At 41.0% G+C, this 18,743-nt stretch overlaps 1 protein-coding gene across 8 annotated transcripts in view; it reads left to right on the top strand.

Moving 5' to 3' along the window:
- The window catches only part of RUFY3 (RUN and FYVE domain containing 3), a 55,965-nt gene that overhangs the window by 19,188 nt on the left and 18,034 nt on the right, over window positions 1-18,743 (top strand). For 6 of the 8 annotated variants that reach the window (XR_005819391.1, XM_040555516.1, XM_040555523.1 and 3 more), the window contains exons 2-8: window positions 10,603-10,776; window positions 12,065-12,182; window positions 13,972-14,073; window positions 15,091-15,214; window positions 15,873-15,934; window positions 17,123-17,188; window positions 17,285-17,354. Coding sequence is in view for 7 of the 8 variants with exons in the window: in XM_040555516.1 (XP_040411450.1) it covers window positions 10,603-10,776; window positions 12,065-12,182; window positions 13,972-14,073; window positions 15,091-15,214; window positions 15,873-15,934; window positions 17,123-17,188; window positions 17,285-17,354 (716 nt within the window). In the remaining variant the exon portion in view is untranslated. Of the gene's footprint in view, window positions 1-1,883; window positions 1,938-10,602; window positions 10,777-12,064; window positions 12,183-13,971; window positions 14,074-15,090; window positions 15,215-15,872; window positions 15,935-17,122; window positions 17,189-17,284; window positions 17,355-18,743 lie in introns of all 8 variants that reach the window. The other 2 variants (XM_040555517.1, XM_040555524.1) reach the window with 1 other exon arrangement.

Here is an 18,743-nt window from a genome sequence, read left to right as displayed (position 1 = left end):
AGCAGCTAGATTTTGGCCTCATTTAATTTTAGAAATACCTAGAAATACAGGTAGAAAATACTAGCTGTGTTAACTTGTTTGTGTAGATGTATTATGAAAAGCGTTTTCCCCAGATACTGAATACTCGAAGCACACTAGTATCTGCATTATATGTACTTTAAAAAAAAAAAAAAAAAAAGGTGGGGGGGGGCATGGTACTCCGAGGAGCAAGCGCAGTGGAGTCCAGAAAAGTGCAAGAGAAATGTCCGTCCACTGCTGCACTAAGCTAGGGAAAGTTTACTTTAACTTTGAACTCTGGGAAGCCTTTGGGACTACATTAACACCCGCAATAAACGACCAAAAGCCATGCGTGGAGCGGAAGCAGGTGCGGGGGGGGGGGAACATTATCGGTGCCTTGCTGCTGCAGGGCAATTGCAGGTGCCTTGCTGCTGCAGGGAATTTCTCAAGCGAAACTCCCAGCCGCACCTGGGGAGCGGGGGTAGGTAGGTCTGATTTGATTGCTCTCATCCTTCCTCTCTGCTCACCCAGAACTAGGATGGGAGAAAATCCCCGCTGAATCCAAAGCGGTTGGTCAGTTCAGTGTGGGGATATGGGTAAGACACAGCGAGTGGTGGTGTTCTACCGTTGTCGTTGTTGCAGTAACGCTCAGCCATAGGGGAGGAAGTGAATTTATGCTTTATGGAGAAAACTGATTTCTAAAAAACATCTACTGGAATAAAACCGTTTGTAAGGATATGGTGACTGTTGCTATTGCAGCATAAGAAGCTTTTGGGGATCAGCTGAATTACTGGTCATAGTGGTATTTATATTTTTTTCTTCAAATGCAGGCAGCATGAATGTGCCGTTTGTTAGCCAGCGCTGGGTCCCAGGGCAGGAGGAGGCTGGCGGTAACTTTTCCGTGGGAGGGAGGAGGTCCTAGCAGTATGTGAACTTTGCTCAGGACTCTGGCACGGCTGGCGTGTGAAGGGGAATAGAGCCTTCCCTGTGCTTCAGCGGGCTGCAAATCAGTGCTGGGGACAGCGGGCATGTAAGTAGGGAGCTGAAAATCACACGGGGCGCAGACCGTCCGGGGCTTCATCAGGCTTTGTTTTGTGGGTTCAAACCCAGGGAATTAGTGGGTGTGCTGAAACGAGTTTTCCCTGTCCTGCCTGCTCCTCTGCCAGGATACCTACCTCCTCCCCGTGCCTGCCAGCCCTCTGCAGGCTCCCAGCGAGGAGAAAAGTGTTTTCTGGTTGAGGTCTTAGTGAATCAACATCAGAACGACGACGTGAAACCTGTGACCCGAGTCCAGGCTCAGCTGGATCACCTCTACACTGTTTTTCTTTTGAATCGATGGTTGTAACAGAGTTAGACCTTCATCGAAGCCTATTCAAAAAGTCCTCAGTATGTAATTTGCCTGAAATGTGCAAAGCTTGTCATGCTTGATTTTCATGTATAGTTGCATTTCCCTGTTATTTTGGGGGTTCTTTTGGGGGCTGGGTAGGAGGGAATTGAAACAAATGCTGACGTTGCGTAAACACCAAACGTTTAGTGCTTTGGTCTTACAAACAAAATAACGTACTTCTTGCTTTTCTTTTTAGGATGTGCTTTACTAAAATATTGATTATCTTAATGCAAAAAAAGCAACAGAGTTTCTCAAGCTTTATTAAAGCTTACCTTAATTTGCCTCTCAAGGAGGAAAAACTAAGCTTTGCTGTATTGCTTTGTGCAGACTAACAAACCCTTTTGACTTGCAAATTCCTTGCCAATATGAATTGAGTCTTGTATTATGCGAATCTCCCTTTCAGTTATCCTTCCCTTGTACCTTGATTTTGAATCTTTCCTTTAGATCTTGGCTTGCATGACATTTTCTTTCTTTTCCTTTCTTTTTGCTGTTTGCAAAGACTCTTGGGAGGATTTGACAGATGTGGTGGAGCAATTGCGTGATGATACTGAAGGTGCGTGCCACACCAACATCTTTCAGCTATTATTTCCACTAATGATTGGCTTTTGACTTATGATTTAGAGCCTGAGTGCAAAATACGGTTCTCCTTTCCAGTGCTAATGGCTTTGGCTTTCTGAACATGCTTGTCTGGTTGCGCCAGGTTCACAGCCAGAACGTGCTGTACTCGTTGCACTGTGGATGGATGTTTGGTTTCTGCTGTTAGCGTGTTAAAGACAATGCCTTTGATCACTCTCATTTATGTATTACTCCTTCAATTGTATTAATTTACCTTTAAAATGGGTATTGTGAAGGCTTTTCTGCTAAATTTTACCAATGCCTTCATGGGTTCTGCATGATCAATTTTGGTTTCTAAATTCTAACTGATCTCTTTTAGAAAATATGGGGATACTCTATCAATGTTTCTTTTTTTTTTTTTTTTAAAAAAGGGGGGGGCGGGGAAGAAAAAAACCTGCTGCTAATTTTGAGCCTTGCAGTGAAAGTAGAAAAAGTGAACAAAGAGGGGCTAGTTTTCTTACATTAAATAGATTCTGGGATGATTGTTTTCCTGAGCCTGATATAAAAGATCCAGCAATATTTAGAAGCTGTTTTTTAAATAAGGTTTCAGAAATAACCCCAAAGTTTCAGTTTTTCTGAGGTACTTATTTCTATTTATCAAGTCAAGGCTTGGCAAAAATGACTCTAAAACTTGTTTTGCAAATTTTGATTAAAACTTGTACTAAATGAGAGTTTTTAGTATTGCACCGCTTGATTCTTAAAGCGGGGCAGGCGTGAAATACGTGAATCCCAGTTCAGTATGCACTGAAGTAAACTTGTAGTCTGACTAAAAACAGCTGTGCATGGCTGGGATGGAAGTGCTTGCAGCACAGAAGGTGGACGTGCCTTCTAGAGACAAGAGCATTTTCCTCTTGAGGCTGAGAAGTTTGCGTTCATCATTTGCAAGAATATAAAATACAATGTAAAAGTATGATTAGGGGCATATACATTTGAAAGGCCAAATTCTTTAAAAATGGTGATCTCAGATTGGAAGCCAACACTAGGGCTGTTGAAATGTGGAAGTCTTGAGAACACAAGTCCTGTTATTCCTGTATTGATAACCATGAAGGAATAAAACCAGCAGATGTGTTTTGGCTCCTTTTGCCAATTTGTGAGTTGAGCCAACACAGTGGCTTTTTTTTCTTACCAGTGCTTTGTTCAGTTTTGGTCTCATTCTCACTGGAAGAATCTTAATCAGAAACTTCATTTGTTGCTTTATAGTACAGATAAGCAATTTAAACCTAAACTTGGCAAAGCAAAATGGTAAAATTAAGTGAAGCGTGATTATATGATAGACTCAGGGTTCTAAACAGAAGGTCAAGGCTGAGCGACAGCATGAAGGGTACATCTGTCTTAAAATATGTAGTAAATATTACCAGAGTAATAACTGATAAATACGGGGGCAAAACAATGCAGCAGGTATGAGACTTGCTAGAAAAAAACCTTCCCATGCAAGGAATTTGAAGCATATTTCTGGCTGAAGAAAAAAGCAGGAGCAACCATGACATAGCAAAAATACATTTTTATTTATGTTTGGAAGTTGAAATGGTATACATTTTTCTAAAGAGGGTGTGTTGTGCGCAAGAAATTGTTCTGATGTGTTAACTACGTGGAGGGCTTGCTGGTCAGCTTCTGTGGGTGCTGCTTTCCCTAACTGTTGTGCTTGGTTATGTGCTTGGGCTTCTGCCTGGTGGACACAGCCAGCTTTCCTCAGCCCTGGGAGATGTGCTCTCTCCCGACACAGCAGCTAATTCTGCCCCAGCAGCGCCAGCCGAGAGATTTCCGAGGTAGTCTTTAAGGAAGAAAAGGGGTTGATTCTTTTCTTCTGTAAAACATTGTTCAGGTTTTTTTGCACTTATTTTTGTGGGATGGTGATGAAATGTATTTCAAAGATACATTTGAAATGTCTGACCTGTCTGTTTTCCCTTGCATCTGTTTCCCGTGCCTACCACCCTATTCTGTTTTTGCTGAAACTCTTGTATGCTTACTTGTTGGGAACTTGTCCTCCCTGGTAATAGAGTGTGCCTTCCCCCTCGAGGCGAAGATGAAGAGCGTAATGGCAAGAACAAATGAGGCAACCATTGAAACTCTATAAAAATGCTGCTTCTCTCAGGAAATGAGATGCGTGTTTGTAATGTGGTGTTAGTACAGCTCCTTTCCAGTTTATCCACAGTCCCTTAGAGTAGGCAGGCTGAGTTTGGAATACAGAAGCAAAAAATTAGAGTAAAACATTTTTCTGTAGAAACAGACATGCCTCTACTTTTCATTTGTGAGCGTTCATTCATTTTTATTTTAATTGCTGCTTACCTCTGAGGGAGTGAGTTGGCGATAAGCAAAAAGTGTGTATCACCTCTTCTTGGCTGTGGTAGGCAGGGAAGTGTGCTGCTAGAAGGCAGATGAGGACTTTGGATATGAGGGAGTGTCAGGAAAGCTCCAGCTGAGATAGAAGCTTAAAAGATACACACGGATGTTCAACTCCTTTTTGCTTTTGCAGCACTGAAGTAGCCTGAGCTTGTTTGAACTTATTTGTCCATCGGGACTGAAGGACTCTGGATCGGATGCCAAAAGCAAACAGCTCAGGTTGCAGGTACTCCCCTGGCCCCCAGCTCACTGTGCAAGCCATTCAGCTGGAAACAGCTGCCACTAAAGCTGGGGTGGCAAAGAGGAGATGACCACGGCGTGGTTACCTTGACCATAAGTCAGTCTGTTAGCACAGGCCCCTGCTGTCAGCCTGAATTCGGGTGCCAGGCCCTGCCCTGGGGCAGCTGGCTTGTAGGTAGGTGCCTGTATCCTCTGCGGCTTTGACCACAAGGCTGGCAATTTCTGATGTCCTCAGGCTCGTGGCAAGGGAGGTTATTTGACTCCCTGTCAGTAATATGCAGAGGGACAGCTTCAGCTTTTTAAGAGGAGTTTTCTCACCTTCTGCATCATGTAGTGTGGCAGAACAGAGGCAGGGAAAAAGTCATTTCAAGCCCTTAATTTATCTAGGGATTTGCTTCAAATTTATTTCATTTGCATTTATTTCAAATTATACATGTTTTTGATTTCAGAGCCTGAGCAGCTAGAACTAATGTCTTTCCTAATGTGAATTTGCTTAACTGAAACTCAGTGCTGGCTGGTTTGCTGTGAAAGCCAGTGCTTCATCATTACCATGTATCTCAGTTAATCTGTGTGCAGCATGAACTGCTCACAAGTTGTTGTTCCTCTGCTGTGCACAGCAGTAGCCTTTATAAATTTCAGATTGCTGGAAATTTGGATTCTTGACTTTTAAAATGGGTTCAGTGTGTGGACAACCTTGCTAATCAATAGGCACTACTTTGAGCAGACATGTTCACACTTGGAGTATTTCATGAGTCCCTGCGTTTGATCAAAGTTCTGGCTTTATTTTCTTCTTAAATCTGTTACAGGAATTTAGTATGAGGAGTGATAAAATTTATTGTCGCTAGGAGGGAAGTCCCTAGAAGCACAGTCACGGCTTAATCTTTTGAGATCCAATATTGCGTTGACTTTTCCCTTGAATTTTTATGTTCCTAGTTATATATTTTACCTTCTAAAAAATGATGGGGTTCCTGAGGTTCTTGGATGCTTTTGAAAGTTTTTTTTTTTTTCCTGGAAGCTTCTCAGGAATGCTTTGCTTTTCATGCAGTTTGCATGTGAATGATTATGGCAGAGTTACACATCTTCAAAAACCTGAGAGTTTAGTGTTTCAGGGAAACAGTAGGATGAGCAGATTATTTAATACCTGCCATTTTAATGGGATGCAAGCCCAGTGCAGTCATGACCACTGCGTGGTCACGGCTAGGTCTGTTCTGTAGAAGCTACAATTTTTAAATAGCAAAATTGTCTGGAGAATTTCAGATTACTTGAATTGAAATCCAGACCACATTGAAAGGCCAAGTGTAAGGACCAAGGCTTTACTCTTAAAGTTCACAATGTGACATTTATGGTCAACACAGGTTGAGCTTTCTGCAGTTAATGGCAGAGAGAGAAAGTTGGAGAAGGTATTGGCATGAAGTGAGAATCTCAGCTTGATGTCAGGTTCAGGTTGTCAGAGCAGAAAATGGCTGGGTTGACTTGAAGCTGCCTGGACAGTCTTAGTGTATGAAAGTCATTTTTTCTTGCTTGCCCTGCGCTTTTAGACTCAAATTCAATGTTGTCTATGTTGCAACATTACAAACAAGGGTATACGTTATTTAGGATTTTATTTTTGGAATAAGTCTTTGGGATTTTATGCACTTCTATACCATATGACAGTTGATTTATTTACAGGATGAAAATCTTGGGTAAGATGCATACACAGAGCACCATCATTCACAACAGACTAATGAAGAAACTGCCTTTAATTAGTCAATGTGATTAAAACATTTTTCAGTGATATGGTATTATAGTTCTTTAGACTGTGACTGTGTTTTAGTCTTAAATATGTAGCCCAGCTTTCCCTTTTTTAACTAAGTGCTTTCATCAGCTCGCATCTCCATTAGCTCTTATCCTTTAAAGGTGTTGAAAGAACGTAGTTACCTTGAACGTGCTTCATACACATATCCATATCCATTTTTTTCTGTTTCTTTTTTAATTAGTGTCGCATTGACGCCAGTTGATACACGGCAGTCACAGACCTATGACTCATGGAAAACCATGCATCTTGCCTCAAAAAACATAGCATACCCTTGACCTTAGCGTAGGTCTGCATGAGGCAGCAACTTGATACTGGAAGAAATGTATATGGTTTCCTGTGAGTGTACAGTGGAATAGCACCTGAATTCTGAACAGTGTAGTTGGAATCGATCCTAATTCAAATAAGCTGATAGCCATAGCCTAAGTAACGTTTTCTGTGTATGTATCTTGTAAGGTTTCTTTAATTTTGCATTAGCCATTGATTTGCCACTTGAGCAGAATCACTTTGGATGCCTGCCCCGCTACTGATGCGATCGAAGAGTCGCTCCCGCGGCTCGGTAATGCAGCAGGGCTCCGTTACTTACAGGCACGCCTTGGCCAGTGAAGGAAAAATGTTGGTAAGAAAGGATAGAAGCTCTCTCCATCTTCCTGTATCTTGCTGTTTCCCTGATAGGAAAGAAGAACTAGAAGCTGTGATTATTGACAAGATTTAAGTCTAGTCGGCCGTAGATGGAGTAAAACTATACCAGAAGTACTGCGGGAGGGAGCTGGCTGTTTCTTTGTAGATGAGGTGGTTCTGAATGGGCTTTGAACCATGGAACCAAAGCAAGACATAATTTTGTGCCTACAGCCCACTGTGGTAGAAGCAAATTCTGTAGTGACAGTCGTGTGCTCTTAGAAGCCAACTGTGATGGATATAGTCAGAGGTGGCATTCGTTAGCATCATCCAGAAGTGCACGGAAGGGAATACTTGGGAGTGCTGAATGTATTTTTAACTGCATGTACAAAAATTATGTTTTTGCAATCAATTTGGTGTTATATTACATCTGATTTTTTTGTTTGCCTGGGCCAGCGTTTCTAGTAATGATGACTGTTCTCTTAGCTACATAGCAAATCATAACATGGATTGCAAATCATAAAACAGGTATTCTGCTCAATTTAAGTGCCAAATCTATCAGTTTAAAATAATAGTAGTTCTGCAAAAGCAATAAAATTCACCCACTAAGTTACATCTTTCTACAGTCCAATGCTCCTGCAAGAATTCTGTTGCTAAATGAATAGTTTAAGTTACCTAAATGGTGAAAATAAGTTGCAAATGCCTCGTCCCAGACTTCTTATAAGCTGGGAGCCAAGACAATCAGTGCTTGAAGAGTGTAGAGTTAAAAACATAACTCGCCAGGAGTCTTGATCGCTCTATCCCTCAGCAGTAGAAGACTGGGTGGAGACACAGGAACAGCTGAACTTGTCTGGTGCTTCTCTGAAAAAGACGACGCTCTTCTGTGGCAGCAGATGTGGCCTGGAGTGAAATTAGATGCGTGGCTGTCAATCAATGGCGATTTCAGTTGGCATTGCTTAGCACTGGCTCCATGCTCTCCTTCTCTGTTGGATGGCTTCACTGCTTGAGCTGCTCTGTGCAGGACCTACCAGGATGGTTCCAGTGAAATTTAGAGAAGACAGCTTCGGGTGCTGCTTGATCCTGGAGAAGAAAAGGGAGAAGAGAGAGGCCTTGTCCTAACACACTTGAAGAGACTAAACAAAAGCAGTTGCGGTACCACGTTTGAGTGGTGGCAGCTGCCCTGATGGGTCCCTCTCCCTGGACTGTGGATTTTTTCACACCCCTTAACATTAACAGGGGCTACTCAACTGTTGCTAGCTCAATTGCCATAGAGCTAGGTCTGAGTATTTCTTGGGCCATCAGCATCCCTGATAAAAGCAGCCCATCCGCTAGCAGACGGGCCATGCAAAACTAAGCAGCAATACCCAGACATTACCACATGGAGTGCCAGCTAGCTTTGGAGCCGTGGGAACCTGAGTGTGGAATGCTTCAGAGGCAGATTCGGCTTGTTCCCAGGTTTTGGTGGCTCCTAGGTTTCACAAATAGTCTCTTTTGATCCCCTTGTATAACTTCTCTGGTTCTTTGATTGGGGATGGTTGTCTGTGCTTGAGTAGTTACTTTTCTTCTCCTAGCCCCGAGGTGCCTTTCACTGCCTCCTTTGTCTGGCATAGGAAGTCTCAGTCACACAGCAGCAGCTGCTGCTCTTGTTGCTTATTTTGTATTCAGTCATAGGGCATTAAAATTAAATATTGCTCATATCAGCTAAGGGCAGTTGGGCCTATAGTGCTTTTCAACCTGCATGATGTGGCCAAAATTGAAAGCAGGATCGATGTGATTTCTAATTTCTAATAGTTCTGTGAAGTTTTGCTCCTTGCTTTGTTTCTGGATGGTGGGTACTGACAAGATGCCTCGTTGCAATGGTAGGATGTTTGAGATGACAAGGAGGCTGTAGTCACCCACACATGAGCAACTAGGCTCATCAGTATCGGCGCCGTGATGAAGCACGATGATGCCTTTCATCAGCAGAACAGGTGCTACAGGAGACGGCAGTAGTCTGAGAAAAACATACCCCTTTTGGCTAGGTTGTTACATCTTAGATTATGAGAAATCATCCCTCGCATTGCTATGGACAGGAGGATATGGGAGTTGTTACAAACACAGACAGCTCAAGTCTACGTGTCTGGCAGAGGTTTGATGTCTAGTCAGTGGCAAATGTGCTGAAGACAAACCCAGGCTTCTGCAAGAGCTTACCTGGGGAGTAGATCCACTGAGGATGGGGGTTGCATCTCTTCCTCAACAATGACGGATGTTTCAAGGCAAGAGAGACATGGGAACCTGTCTAAGCTGTCTGAGTGTTGAGGAGAGGGAATCTCTGAGCAGCCAAAAAAAGCTTGAGAACCCCCCCAGTGGCAGCGAGAGTCACTTTATGGGTGTAAGTGGTAGTGCTGGGTGATAGCAGCAACAGCCATGTCAATTTTTCCACTGCTTAGGTTTGTAGTTATCTTCATGGCTCCTTCCATCAAACTTAGCCATGCTTTCCTCTGCGTTCCCTGCAACAGAAATACAGTTCTTGAAATCCTTCATGGATTTCAGTCTCGGATATTTTAATTGCTTGCTGAGCACAAGCACGTTTTGTTAGTACAGTGGATGACACATCTAAGCACTGGGTACGCATCCAGTCTTAGATGCTCTGTGGTCACCTTTTTTCTGCTAGGTGTAATAAACTCACTGGTGGAGGTGGTAAATCAGTGTTCAAAGGTCTGTGGCTGTCTACAGCACCCTAGAATAAATGGGCCTTACAAGGACGGAGCTGCTGCTTGTGCTGAGGAACCTGAGCTCAAAAATTGGTTATGAGATTGCAGGTGGAGCAGAGGCAAACAGAAGACTTGCAGCTGATGCAACTCTGTATTTTAACAGCAAGGATTTGTCTCTGGTGTGTCTCCAGGCCTAAAGTTTGAGCAAGTTGTATTGTGGACGTATGACAATTTCACTCTGGTTACAGGACAGTAATGCTGTGAAAAAGTTTGTTTCTTGAGGTGTTGGAAAGGAAGGTGTTTGGGAAAAGAGGCATTTTGTGTTGGCATTGGCATGTTGTGCTGTGCCAGAGACAGGTCGGGGGGCAGGAGGCCTGTAGGCAAGGTGAATTAGCTCTGTTACACCCAAATTAAAAAAAAAAAGTCACAAAAGATGCAAAACTTGATAGAGAGGAACATTGATGGATTAAGTGTGAGACGATTCATGGTTGGCTGTAGGTTGAAGAAAAAATCACCGCTGCAGAGTTCTTACTGGATTGTAGCTGATGGATATAGCTGGGGATTTCAGCTAGAGCAAGTGACAGCCGTAACATTCAGTAACACCTTGTCAAGATGGAAAGCACAATGTTATCATCTGCCTTCAAACTGTGATTTCTTCAAAAATTAAGGATTTTGTAGTGAAAGTATTGAGGAAACCCTTAATATATCACTTACTCCCACGTCAGTATGGCTTTCATCATAAAGTGCAAGTTAATTTTGATTTTTCTCAAGAAAAGACCTGCAGAGAGCACCTCTCATCAAACTGTTACTGCCATTAAAAACATCTTCAAGCTGGGGGACAAAAAGAGGGAGATGGGATATCTTATTGTACTGAAAGTAACTTCTGTTATTCAACAGTATTTTTCTTCTATTTTCTGTAGATCCTAATTATCTCATGGCTAATGAACGCATGAACCTGATGAACATGGCAAAACTGAGTATCAAGGGGTTGATCGAATCTGCACTTAATCTGGGCCGGACGCTGGACTCTGACTATGCACCTCTTCAGCAGTTCTTCGTTGTGATGGAACATTGCCTTAAACATGGCTTGAAAGGTAACCTTCCTTGAGAGGAGTCCTCCCAGGCTGTTGGTCATAGCATAGGAGCGAGAAAGAGCAATCTCGTTTTAGGGTCTGGTTTGGTATTCAACAGCAGGCTAAAGAGAGCAGGATGTCTGTTATGATCACAGGTGACTTGACAAAGAAGAAAATGTCTGCTGAAGATGTAATACCGCAGGTGAAAAGTTCAGTTGTTGGTGTTGCTTGTCACTTGTTATAACAGCATTGCAGATGTGACTCAAATATGAGTAAGTCATCAGGAATAAAATTGTCTCCTCAGCAAGATCATGACTCCGCTTTTTTTTTTTTTGCATGTCTTCACGGTTCAGAGGGGCAATGGTCCTCTTGCTGGAAGTGGGGATGTAGTGCTGAGATTGTTTCTCAGTTCTCTCAAAATTGAGGATTTGGGCTGTGTGCAGCTACTGTCATGTAAGCTGCTTTTTAAAATGGCAGGCAGAGCATATATTTATATCTACAATTTGGAGTCACAACTTAAACTGTCCGGTATCATGCTACTTCTCTTGATTCGCTGTCCTTGATTGATAGTAGCTTGGGATGAAAAGCAGGGGATATTAAACTCCCTCTCAGCACCTGTACATACATCTTGCAGTGCTGCTTTAGTGGTTGAGTTCAGCATTACGCGCTGATAAAGCGATTCCTGTGCTGGGTAAGGTAACATTGTGCAAGGGAGAAGTGTTCATACTCCTCAGCTTGGTTTATCTGTTTGCTGGTGTCCCTACTGCAGGTTTTAAGTTAACTGAGTTTTCAGTTTCCTTACAGCTGCTGCAAAGTAGCATTAAAACTATGGAAGAAGCAAATTAATTTCCAGTGTTAAAATGTAGGGGTTATTAAAACCTTTCCTGAAGGAGGAAAGGATGTACAGAGAAGCCCCTGGAAACTGTGGCAAAAGAGTGGATTCAAAGTGATGCAATTCTCTTCCATGTAATGTGATGGACAGTGAGGGAAAATTACTGTGCGTGCAATGTGTAACTTGGACAGTGAGAGCAGCCTTTGCCACTAGCACTGAATCTCAGTTGTTGGTTATCACTGGATGTTGTTTTGCAGTATCTGGGATGTATAAAATTATTTCTGGCATCCATCTCAAGCTCCTGTTGCTTTATTTGAATGATGCCAGTAATCGCCACACTCGTTCTTAAAAAGTAATCTGTTGTACTTGCCCAGTAGAATCTTTCTGTCAACTGTTCATTCGCTTCTGACCTTGTTTGAGAATGCAGATAGTCAACAGAGGCTTAATGGACTAATTTTATACCTTTTCCTTTTCTAGCCAAAAAGACTTTTCTTGGGCAAAATAAGTCATTTTGGGGACCTCTAGAACTAGTAGAAAAACTTGTTCCTGAAGCTGCAGAGATTACAGCAAGTGTTAAGGATCTCCCAGGTCTGAAGTAAGTATAGTTTTTTACTGCACAAATATGTTTTTTTTTTAATTGTAAGAAGGATCCAGAAGAAGAGAAGGGGGGACAAACAATCAGGAATCTGTCTGCCATGTTCTGTTGATACAAATGGTTCTTCAGTCTTTTTTTTTTCCTTAAGGAACTACAGAAGGAGAGGAAAGGATATGTTATTTCTTACATTAAGCTCAAGGGATCTTATGGACAATAGTACATTGCTTGTCACTCATTTATGGTTAGCAGTGTGTGCTTGGAATGTGTCAGTCTTTACTGACTCCCTGACTGTAGAGGAAGGGAATTGGAAGGAAAGTGATAGAGGTCATTTTCCTTTTTAAATAAATTCGGATGAACTTGTAAAGTTTGTGTAAAAGGGAGGCTCACAGAGGTGGAGAAGATGCTAGTGTATGCTGAAGAAACCACTTTGAGGATATATTGCTCTTAAAAATTGCATAGTCATTTCAGATATCACATTCAGGTTTGCTTATTCCATTGCTGAAAATAAAAAAATTGTTAGTGTGAAGGCTTTCAGTCTAGAAAATAGCTAAAAGGTTTGAGGAAACTTTTGTACGAGCATCATGACTAAGAATCAGATCTTCCTTGCTCAAAGAAAGGGTGAATAGATTCAATAACAGCTTCTCTTGGGTTAGTAACTAGTGAAGTATATATGGACAGGTGCTTGTACTGGAGGACTGGCAGGATTCTGCCTAGAACAGCTTACAAGATCAGCATGGAGCGCCAGGAGTGTCATGCCAGAGCTCCTGTTACCTTTTCCTGTTGTATCAGAAAACTGCAACATGACATAAAATAAAGGACAGACGGATTTGGAAGAGGTCTCTGAAACACTGTCTTATATACATACTAACCCTTGGGTTATGAAGTGTCATGTGTTAGTGAGGTCAAGACCACAACAGGCAATAATGAAGATGACTTCCATGTGCAATTGCTACTTATACTGGTTAAGATTGGAAAATAAAGCGCTCCACGTGCTGCTTGCTATAAGACAGCTGACTGCTGGAGACTGAAAAGAAATTTCCTTCTAATCAGGGTACTGCTCAACACGGGGGGATTTAACACCTTCCTTTAGAGCATCTGATACTGGCTCCTGGCTAGTATGCCAGGGTAGAGGAGCCAGAGCTGTGATGCAGCATGTCAGTTCTCATATTTTTAAAGCCGTGTGTTTCAGATTGTCAGGAGAAATGGGGGGGAAGGGCTGTGACTATACACTATTGCATCCTATGAGTGCGTTCATGAGCAAAATACTTCAAGAGAACAGTGGTGAATTTGTGATTTTGTTGTCTTTGTGGATTCTCAGCAGGCTTAACACCTACCTGAAGAAGTGATGCTTGGGCATCAATGTTGAGCTGAATATACACGTGTTCTTCTGATTTGCTGTATACAAAACTGTATTTGAACTAGAGTTCATCTGCTTCAGTAAATCACCTTCTATGTAGTATCATCCAGCATTAGTGAAGTCAGGAAAATATTCTTAATATAGTAACAAATATAAAATTAGGAGAGAAGCAGTGATAATTCTTTAGATAATTGTTTACATAATTACTTGCACTATGTGATCTCTATAAGGGCCCCTTCCAACCCAAACCATTCTATGATTATATGATAAACTTGTCTGTAACTATTCATGCGTAAATACTTTGTATATCCCTCATGTCATCAATGGCAGCTGTATCTTCAGGGTGCAGAAACTTCAGACACAATGGGATTATTAAAGCTGTCTGTGAATGTGTATTGCAGTTTGTAACTGTTTTGTTTCTTGCCTTTGTAGGACACCTGTGGGTAGAGGAAGAGCTTGGCTTCGCCTGGCTCTAATGCAGAAGAAGCTTTCAGAATACATGAAAGCCTTGATTAACAGAAAGGATCTTCTCAGGTGAGTGGTGAACTCTCTCTCAGATTAGATAAGGTTCCCTTCTGCCCTATTGTAAGATTTTTTTTTTTTTAAGATCTTTTACACCCAAAAGGTAAGGGTGTGTGTACTCTTCCTGATGTGATGGTAATGTTTGTGAAATGTAGAGCTTCCTTTGAAGGAATAAAAATGCTTAATATTCTTTCTTTATTCAGGAGCTGCCACTTTGCCACCCTTATTGTCTCAAGTGTCTGTCTGTTAGAATAAACAAAAGTTTTGTTTCCAAAGAGGTGACTTGGCTGAAATATTTGTATAGGTGGGATGCAGCATTCTCGTTTGTGAGATCTTGGCCCTGGACTTGTTTCTGACCTTGTCACTTCATCAGCATCTGACTCAGAACAAGTCATTTCGCTTCTCTCGGTCTACTTCCCCATTCATAAAACAGCAGTTAATTTTTAGGCTAATTGCAAGTCCACAGATTTGAACTGCTATGATTACGTTAAGTAGTAGGATTTAATAAATATGTTAATGTTTCTTTACTTAAGCAAGTAGGTTTTTTTTGTTGTTGTCTGTCCATGCAAATCCATAGCTGACTTGGGGATGGAAAGGAGAACTTCCTATTGTCCACTGGAAAGTGTGGTGGTGTCTTATGTTAGACAAGTATTTAATGGAGCAGTAAAAGCATGCTATTTGTAAAACTCTAATATTAAGCCTCAGTCTTGAATCTTCGCTGTGCTCTGATATTGCTCAACTTTCATGCTTACTTTGCATCACCTTCTAACAGCTGAGAGCCCAGATCTCCTACTTACTGGGTCTTTGCCTCACCCCAAGATGTACTGTGCTGGCAGATGTTTGGTCAGGGCATCAGTTTATTGATAGGACTACACTTCTGTGTAGTTTATGTTATTGCCTGTTTTTTATTAAGCCTGAGCTTGTGTTTTATTATTGTATGAAATACCAGAAAAGCCATTCTAGTTGACCTTGTTCTGGTCGAATTTTAAAAGATGCAACACTTGTTTTCTCCTGTTGTCCATCCTGCAGTGAATTTTACGAGCCTAATGCACTAATGATGGAAGAAGAAGGTGCGATCATTGCTGGCCTGCTAGTAGGTTTGAATGTCATTGATGCAAACTTCTGCATGAAAGGAGAAGACCTGGATTCACAGGTACTGGGTGTTCCGTTAATGTTTTTTCTGCTCATTTAAATTGGACCAATTTTCTGTTGTAGAGGACTTTGTTTATCTGAGATTCAGATCTTTTTCTGTAAGTAATTTAAGACTAATACAAGCTTGCTACCGTTATAGTGTTCATCGGTTAGCTGGCAGCACTGAGATCAGAGATTCAAGATTTTGGTTTTCTCTTTGTTATGCTTTCATGCGGTCTGCATTTGGATTGCTGTGGCGTGAAATGTAGAAGAAGATAAAGGAGAATGCTGGGATGGACTTTCCCAAAAAGGGGGGAAGTGGACTGATCTTGTAATTCACTCATGCCATATGACTAGATCAATGTAGCCATTAAACAAAAGAGAAAAGGCCCACAAGCACTTATATTACAGCTTGCATAAGCAATGTATGTATAGTTCTAGTGATGATAATGTTTGTCCTTATCTGCTAAGACTTGCTTGCTAACTTGCTGTTTCTGCTAGCATATTCTTGCTTGAACGAGGATGTGTTTTCCTTCATTTTGGCTAGATTACTGGTATAATGAATCTTTGTTATAATACAACATGTGCTGATGTTCTAACTGAACGACCCTGAACTTCCATAGCTATGAATAGTGTTTCTGAAGAGAAGCATTTAATATAAAATGCATTTTTTTCCCTAGGTTGGAGTTATTGATTTCTCAATGTATTTGAAAGATGGGAACAGCACAAAAGGCAGTGAAGGGTAAGCACACGCATGAGAGTCCTGCTTGTCATCTCCTGATAACTTTTCGAGTTTTCAGGATAAATTGTCGAGTTATCTCTTGATGACTTTTCAAGTATTTCAAGTTGCCCTGCAAGCTGTTAATTTTTTCACTAAAACATTTCTTAGAGTGAATTGCTCCTCTATGAAAAAACAATGTATAAATAAGACACTGGAAGTATTGGGAGGCGGCAGGGGAAGGGAAGGTGTCCCAGGAATTCTGTGTGTTCTTTATTAACTGGCAATTTAAGATGATGAAAACACCTTAAAAGTGACCCTTTGCTGAGTTAGGTATGCCATTCTTGAAAACCTTTTCGGTAAGCAGCTTAGTAGCCTTTACCAGTCGTGCAGCTAGCAGGATAGCAGTTGATTTTTGGCACCATACCATCCCTAAATAAATTCTCCACTTAGAACTGATCATAAGTGTAATAGTTCTGAATACTTGTACCAGTGTACACAAATGTAGCTATTCAACTTTAAGAGCAAGGTCTTGAAAAGCAGTGTGGGTACACTGACACACAGATCCAGTCTTGTGGTTTTCTGAGACTTTTGAGACTCTTTCTTCCTATTTAAGAGGTTCTGCCATTTTAAATTCAAGTACATGTTTAATTATTGTACCTCGGTCTGGTGTTTTGATTGCCTTTATTTTATCTGTAGTTTCATTTCTAAATCTCTCCTTTAGTTAGGATTTCCTGCTGGAAATGCATGCAAAAAGCACATTTGTTGATGGCTTTCCTTGAATGAATTTTGGCGAGATAACTCTTGTCCAATATAAAAGTAGCGCAAAGCTGTTTTTTAATTCAAAATTGTTTTGTACTCACTAAAACGTTTTCTGCCTTAATCCTTCCGTTTCTTGTGTCACAAAACGCCTGAATGTTGTCCAGTTGAACATAACAGTTGGCCGCATTTCCTCTTAGACCTTTAATGGTGTCTCTTAGGTCTATTAATACAAATATTGAGGTTTAGGATCAAAGAGAAACTGTGCTATTTCCTCTTCAGCTTGTCTTTCTGTTTTGACTTGGAATTGGCTCCTGTCTGTCTCATCATCTTTTGGCTTGGCGGAGGAGGCCTTCTGGTCTACTTGGGGCCTCCACAAACATGCCACAGTCATTGGCTTTAGATATGAAAGGACTATGCTCTGGCTGAGCTGAATGATTTTTTTTTTTCCAGAGATGGTCAAATAACTGCTATTTTGGACCAGAAGAACTATGTAGAAGAACTCAACAGACACTTAAGGTAATACATGATGTATTTATTCTTTATTATATAGCACAATAGAAATGAGACTACTAAAAAAGAAGGAATTAATGTAGGCTTTCTTCTTTTCACCAGTGCTACAGTGAACAACCTACAGGCAAAAGTGGATGCTTTAGAAAAATCCAACACTAAACTGACCGAGGAGGTAAGTGTAATAGGGAAGCATCTGATGTTTTGGCCTTATGGAATTAAGTGTAGAAATGGTAAGGAAGGATTTATTTTCAGAGTTGTGGTGTAAGTAATGATGTCGGTTTAATAATGGAACTGGAATAACTGAGCTGCCAAGGAATTACACTGACTGTTGCTGCTAACTAAATATGATGTAGAAAACAGCTAAATCTTTGTTAAAAATCCAAACCTAATTGAATCCCCTTTTTCCTTCTGAAGTCTTATGAATACTTTCTGATTTTTGCAAAGTGTCTTAGAGTAAATTGTACAATGGATGTGGTTTCAAATACCATACAGCTGACATGTCTTGAGACATCAAGATGGTATGAAAAACTTCATGAACTTCTGTTTATTTTTGACAGATGCAGAAGTTTACTACTATGTTAAGATACTATTTGAAACATAGCTATAACGTTTCCTCTAGCCTGTCATGATTTGTAAGAAATCAAGTCTTTCTGGATAAAACATTGTTCAATCTGAGCATGGAAGGTGGTTGGCACATGAGTTGTAGGTGTAATCTGTGTCTTGAAATTGGTTTTGCAGTTTATTAATAATGGAATATATGTAATAAAATCGTCATAGGTCAATTCCCCTGACAAACGGGTGAAAGTAATTCTCATCCTAAAGGTTTTACAGTGTCTCTGTCAGCATGTTACTTAGCTCAGCGGAATGACTTTGGTTAGGACATCTCACTGCCCTGGCAGTACAAATATGAAATAGAAATTCTTTCTTGCTTGTTCACCCTCATCAGAGGTCTGTGTGTCTGATTCTTGAACACCTTCTCTAATGGATGATGCCAAATGATGAGAAGCTTTAGTAGTGGAAGTTAGTGTATCCAGTCTCAGTTAGAGTTAGAATTAACTTTCACAGTTAAAAATGACTAACTTTTAATCCTTTTTGATTTTGAAAAGGTGGTCTACTGTAGGCTTCAATTCTTAGTGCTAATATAATATATGGCTTTTGATTTATTACCTGCAGTGTATGAATGCTGTGTCCATTAAGCATGGTACCCGTGAAATTAATTACAATAATGACTCAAGTATACGTTGAGTTTTAGTAACTTGCTTGTCTCTTAGTGAAGTCTCTCTTGGAATGTAACTGATCTTTTCTTGCGTGCAAGACTTACAGAAGTTACAATTTACCAAGCCAGAAGGAGTTTTCTGAAGTTGTTTTGGACTTTGACCACACACTCAAAGTAGCCTGTTAGTCTGCAGGCATGTCTTTATGGGGAATTATTCTGAGGCAATGTCTTGTCTCGTAAGGGTGGTGTGTGCTGCTGACCCTCAGTTTCCAGTTAAGTCTTCCTCCTGTAATGAGGAGCACTTTTAGTAGCACTTCTCCTGCCCAAATGCTTAAACACTCAGAG

This window comes from Cygnus olor, chromosome 4, assembly GCF_009769625.2.
Source record: "Cygnus olor isolate bCygOlo1 chromosome 4, bCygOlo1.pri.v2, whole genome shotgun sequence".
Classification (NCBI taxonomy): domain Eukaryota; kingdom Metazoa; phylum Chordata; class Aves; order Anseriformes; family Anatidae; genus Cygnus; species Cygnus olor.
Note: the sequence above shows the minus strand (reverse complement) of the source record. Positions and strands in the feature narration are given on the sequence as shown.